This window comes from Saccostrea echinata, unplaced genomic scaffold, assembly GCF_033153115.1.
Source record: "Saccostrea echinata isolate AGI-Se365-2 ecotype Australia unplaced genomic scaffold, CSIRO_AGI_Sech_v1 ptg000075l, whole genome shotgun sequence".
Lineage (NCBI taxonomy): Eukaryota > Metazoa > Mollusca > Bivalvia > Ostreida > Ostreidae > Saccostrea > Saccostrea echinata.
The window spans coordinates 2,625,462-2,630,967 of record NW_026889824.1 but is presented as its reverse complement, the minus strand read 5'-3'; the positions used below and the strand labels follow the sequence as shown (position 1 = coordinate 2,630,967).

Below are 5,506 nucleotides of genomic sequence, written 5' to 3'. Positions count from 1 at the left end.
TCCTTTGTCGAGGTAATCCTATTAATAAAAACCCGTGTACAACAATGAATTACCAAACTATGACTGTCCTTGATTGATCACCATTACTGAAAAGCCTCTTGAATTTTTTTAAGCTGAAACAGAACACATAAATCAATGTATAAGCTTAAAAAATGGGAAAATGTAAACTAAGTATGTATTGTAAAGGACATATAAAAATCTCTTACAAGATATATCAAAAAACTAAGTGGTCTATAAGAAGTGAAATAATTGCTGAATGCAGTTATTAGTCTTTATATATACACATTTCTGGTCACGTGACCTGCTGAGAACCAAAGGTAACAACACAAAGAAACAGGAAGTTAACACAATGCAGCTACCGAGAACCGTAGGGATAATTCGATCTTGATTAAATCTTCGCTTCACTATGAATGAGCGATATCACTTATTCGAATAGATGACATCACATTCTCAAATAGGTGAAATCACTAAATGGCAATAAATACCGAAACGGCCTCTCATATTTTGTAAAAGTCTTCAGCGGGATAAATTATATACATGTAGTTAGATTGGGACGTTGTACAGAGTCTACAGGGTATGAAATGGTTAGACCCGACTTTAGGGGGCTAAGCCCTAATTTTTTTCAACGCTTACAGATCAGTCTAATTGAGGTTATTTACTATAAAGTATACAGATAGTATTTTATTTTAGCCTCTACTTCCCATTCCATTGTTACATGTATAATTTCAGATGATTGGAATACGCCAACCGCACTATCCCCAGTTAATTCAGTCTTAGGGTTGGTTGCATCTTTTGTTGTGTGTGAACAATTTACTTTTGAATTGTTTTATTTCTACAGCAAAATTTGGAGGTACAATGATGTAAAGGAATTGATTTCACCACAGCAAATCCTTTCAATCAAACAACAATACGACCAAATGCATGAAATTCATGGGACAAAAAGATTGAAATCTAATATGCTGCATACAATTTAAAATTCATTGAGAATTTTATCTAAAATCATAATGCCATTTTGCTTTCAATTAAGTCACCAAATTTTTATTCTCCTTGAAATTGAGCTGTCATTTTCAATCTCTTTCAAATAGCTTGTAAGGGCATCAGCAATTAATACGAATTGCACTGAGCTTAGCAGAAAGACTGCATGTCGATCATTAATAATATTTACATGCGCACTGCAAGATTAAACCTCTGTTATAATGTTTACGAGCAGTTCCATGCAGGGCCTCGATGAGGTAATGTATATGTTTACAAAAAATAGAATCAGGTAATTCTTCGATAAGTTTCAAAACTTTTTTTTCTTTCCTTTTTTGTTTATAAATGCTCTATATATTTAAGAAAATATTTACAAAAAAATATGAAAGTTAGAACTTGTGACGTTCTTACATCTACAAATTTGAAAAAAAAAACCTGTGACAATGGTCATCTTAATATCCGATACGGATTGTATGTCTTAATTTCAAAATAATAACGATTCGTTTTGCTCTGTTCAGTTATTTAAGAATAATGTTACATTGTATATTAAATCTAAAGGCTATACATGTAATTGTGGTGTGTTATTAAATTAAAATAAGGATAAAAATGATATTTCACTCGTCTGTATGAAGGACTTTGATCTTGGGTTTGTTTCAATTGTATAATTATTTTCCCTTAAAATATAGTCATTTCTTGTTCATAACCTAGACTGAGAAATTGGTGGAATAATCTATAACAATTGAATAACTTTCATGTAAAAGGATAATGGATAAAGAATAACAAAATTGAAAAATTAAAAGAAAACTCAATATTATTTAAATCTTTTTTCTTCTTTAGAGAACATTTACAGTTTGTTTTCGAAGATTTTTTCATTGATTCTGTAAATAGACACTACAGCCAAAAAAGAAAATCTTGAATAAGAACATATATTTTCGTGCGCAACTATTGCGTGCAAGCTAGTTTTAAAGGGACAGATTCTGCGTGTTGTTAAATCCTCTTTTTATTTGTAATTTACAGAATTAAAAATAGATATAACTGTTCTCATTTTTTTAATTGCGGGATTGTTTTCAGATATACTCGTATCTGACTTGGAATTGAGAGTGAATTTAAACGAATTTAAGCGAATTTAAAGTTATTGTTATGTGTTACCAAACTATGCACCTATGGCCTTAGTGAAATGTTGATAAAACAGTACTGCATTCCACAAATATAGACCCCCGTTGCCACTTAATATCTATAGGTGATTAAAGAATTAGGAAGACTATATGAACAGTATGTTATGGTTCCAGCAGACAATAACGTCTTTTTTGTAAGGATCATTAATTAACTGTATTTTAGAAGAAATGGGTTTTAAAATCACTCCAATTATACAGACAATTACTCTGAATTTTATAAAAGATCTGTTCATTGACAGCTTCTACATATTGTTTGAGGACTAGGTATTCGTATTCCAACAAACGTTTTAAATCCAATGGGCACTAATTGTGTCCTTTGATAGCATCTTTATTAGTACAATTAAATAAAAGACTCCACGGCGTTTGTCAAGTTTATTTCATAGTTTACATGTTTTACAGACTATGAACGAAAAGTCAGACAACTAACAACTAAATTGTATGACAAACGTGTTTTTTCATCGTCATATTCCGCTATCACCTGCATATCGTATTGACGTCTTCTAACTTATTCGATACTCAAGAGTATGCTCAGAGTATAGCGAACTTCTAAACCGAAGTAAGCTACTGACAAATAAGTTGTTGTTACATGGATTTAACTGATGTCGTTATAATGACCTTGTAAGCAAGTATAACCTTTCATTGGGGTTTATTTTGTCTAACATATTTCATACCAATTGTTAGGCCTTTGTTTTCATACTTAATTTGACTATGGAATGTTCCGTATTTCGAGCGATCATAGGGCTCACTCTGGATGAGACCTGTCGACAGGAGATGCTTACTCCTCCTAGGCCCCTGATTCCACCTCTGGAATTCCCGGGGTCCATGTTTTATGCCCTGTTTACATATTATTGTTTTTTAAGGATTTTTGAGATCGATCACTGTTCGTTATCTTTTTCATTCAGGAATAGAAACGATGCAGTTAGCAATATTTTTTACAAACATAAGAAAAAGGAAAATTATGTTTAATCAAATAAGATTGAAGATAATTTATTTTTAAAACTTATAGGAGATGACAAATCAACAAGAAACTGACAGCAGGTGTATGTGATACCTCGACGAATTATGCATTTAACATCATCATCATGGAAGGAACATTAGCCCCTCAGACCAGACGCTGCTTTCGGTGTAAAGAGATTGCAATATACTACTGTAAAGAATGTAAAAAGACCTTTTGTTTGCTTTGCAAAGAAAAACATTTGATAGATCTTGACTCTTCCTTTCACAATGTAGTTACTACTGAAAGAAAATATGGAGATGCTATATTGAGGAAACATGTGAAATACATCCAAAAAATGTTTATGCGTATTGGTGTCGGAGATGTAAATGTCCTTTGTGTAAACATTGTATTGGACATAGGGGACATGGAACAAATGTACTTGAAAGAGCATTTGCACGACATATATCTCAGAGCCGAGAAAGTATTGACCAGACTCGAAGCACAATTTTACCTTGTAATATTGCTTTCCTCGCACGAATTAGGAACAACATACTACCCCCAAACATAGGTAGGTGTCAATCGGAAACTCATCTGAAGATGACGGAAAGAGCCCAGAATGTGAAAAATGCCTTGAATTCTGTACAAAGTTTGAAATTAGGATTTAAAAATATTGTTGAAAACGCAAATAAGTTGAACAGACAAGTTGTTGTTTTACAAAGGTCAGTTGAAAAGTTTGAGATGTATGCTAATAAGCCAGTTCAATGTCTGTTATTTTTGAAAAAAATCTCCAGTTTTTCCTAATTCTTTTTCTAGCATATCTCTGTATGCCTTAAACAGGCAAAATGTAATCAGTATGTTTGGAGAAAAAGAAGATATGAATACAGGAAGAATAGAAGTTGAAAATGAGTATCTTTTTGAAGTTCTGCCTGATGTTGCATTGAAACAATCAATCGAAGTAGAAGAAATACGGAAGAGTTCACATATTTCCTGTGCGTCATCAGACCGATTCTGGATCAGTAATCACAAAAAACTTCTCCTTGTCCAAAAAAATGGGAAAAAGGTATTTCGTCAGAAAGGAATTTTAACTGATATTGAGTTTCCGTGCGTCCATTCAGTAACCAGGGTAGGAGACATGGTTTTTATAGACCAAAAACATAATATCTGCAAACTGGAAAAGGAGAAAACAACATCAAGAATTTTGATAAAAAAAATCAAAGCCGTGGCTCCCTTGTAGTGTCTATTGCTCTTTCCTTGATGAAAATTTGTTGATAGGAATGTGGAGACGTGATACAGATACTTCAATAGTTTCACGGTTTGATAGATCAGGAAAACAGATTCAGAGTTTCCAGTACGACGAATTTGGTGAATCGCTTTATAAAAAGGTCTTGTATTTAACAGAAAATCAGAACAGTGACATCATTGTATCTGATTTGTGGTATGGGGTAGTAGTGGTAAATCGAGAGGGAAAACACCGTTTTTCGTACAAAGGTCCTCCATCGGTACGAAGATTATCACCACATGGTGTCTGTACGGACGCTTTATTGAACATGTTTGTGATTACAACACCAGTACTGTTCAGATGATTGATAGAGACGGACGCTTTCTGCGATATCTCTTGTCGAAGAGTCACGATATAAAGGAGCCACGAAGCATTTGCTATGACTATGCAAATCATTTGGTTTGGGTTGGATCAAAGGGCAAACGAAACAACCTTTTTTGTTACAGATACATAAACCGAAAAGATTTGTCAAAGTTTTGAAAATGTTTTAAATGATGAAAGGGATCGAGAGAGAGAAACGTTATCAGTGTAATTGCTAACTTTAAAAAGTCCCTTTCCGCCATAATGATCATTGACTATGTAGCAAGATGGTTTTGAGCTCAACGTATCCTAACACTCAAATGAGTTTTTTCCGTTAAAAATTGTTAAATGTCGGTCTTCCTGTCTTAACATAAATTTTGTAATTCTGTATTTTGTGAGAGTTATTTTCCTTTTCACGTATTTTATACATTCTGAGTTTTTATAATCTATTTTATGTAAACCCAGTGCCGATCTATGATGACTGCATATAAATGGATATATTGTTTATTGCCATTAACGTATTTTTCCTAGTTAAATTATATATTTTTTTGTTCTGAAATCCAATTAATGATCGAACCTTTTGCACCAAAGTGTTTGTACATCTTTAAAACAAGGTCACATTATAACGAATTGTCTTCCTTACCTAATCCTTTATATGTATATTTTATTTTGTCTCTTTGTATATAAACAGAAATATTTTTTAACAGATTTCCTAATAATTTTTATTTACTACTATCATGGAAATATATTATACTTGAAAAGCATGTCTTTTACTTGATTGATTTGATGTACACTCTATAGTTCTTTAAATATCCAATAAACCATGAGAATTGACACGTCCTC

The 5,506-nt window shown here is 32.7% G+C and overlaps 1 protein-coding gene across 1 annotated transcript; it reads left to right on the top strand.

Moving 5' to 3' along the window:
- Positions 1 to 3,681: 3,681 nt before the first annotated feature.
- LOC133176426 (uncharacterized) lies at positions 3,682 to 4,667 on the top strand. The gene is made up of 3 exons (XM_061311551.1): positions 3,682 to 3,803; positions 3,898 to 4,100; positions 4,357 to 4,667. The coding sequence occupies exons 1-3, from the start codon at positions 3,682 to 3,684 to the stop codon at positions 4,665 to 4,667; spliced, it is 636 nt and encodes a 211-aa protein (XP_061167535.1).
- Positions 4,668 to 5,506: the final 839 nt, after the last annotated feature.

Bases quoted from the DNA above. Each gene is read 5' to 3' on its own strand.
- LOC133176426 (XM_061311551.1), top strand. From the start codon at position 3,682: ATGACGGAAAGAGCCCAGAATGTGAAAAATGCCTTGAATTCTGTACAA. The intron at 3,804-3,897 runs GTCAGTTGAAAA...TTCTTTTTCTAG, and splicing joins CAAGTTGTTGTTTTACAAAG to CATATCTCTGTATGCCTTAA. The intron at 4,101-4,356 runs GTAATCACAAAA...ATTTGTTGATAG, and splicing joins ATCAGACCGATTCTGGATCA to GAATGTGGAGACGTGATACA.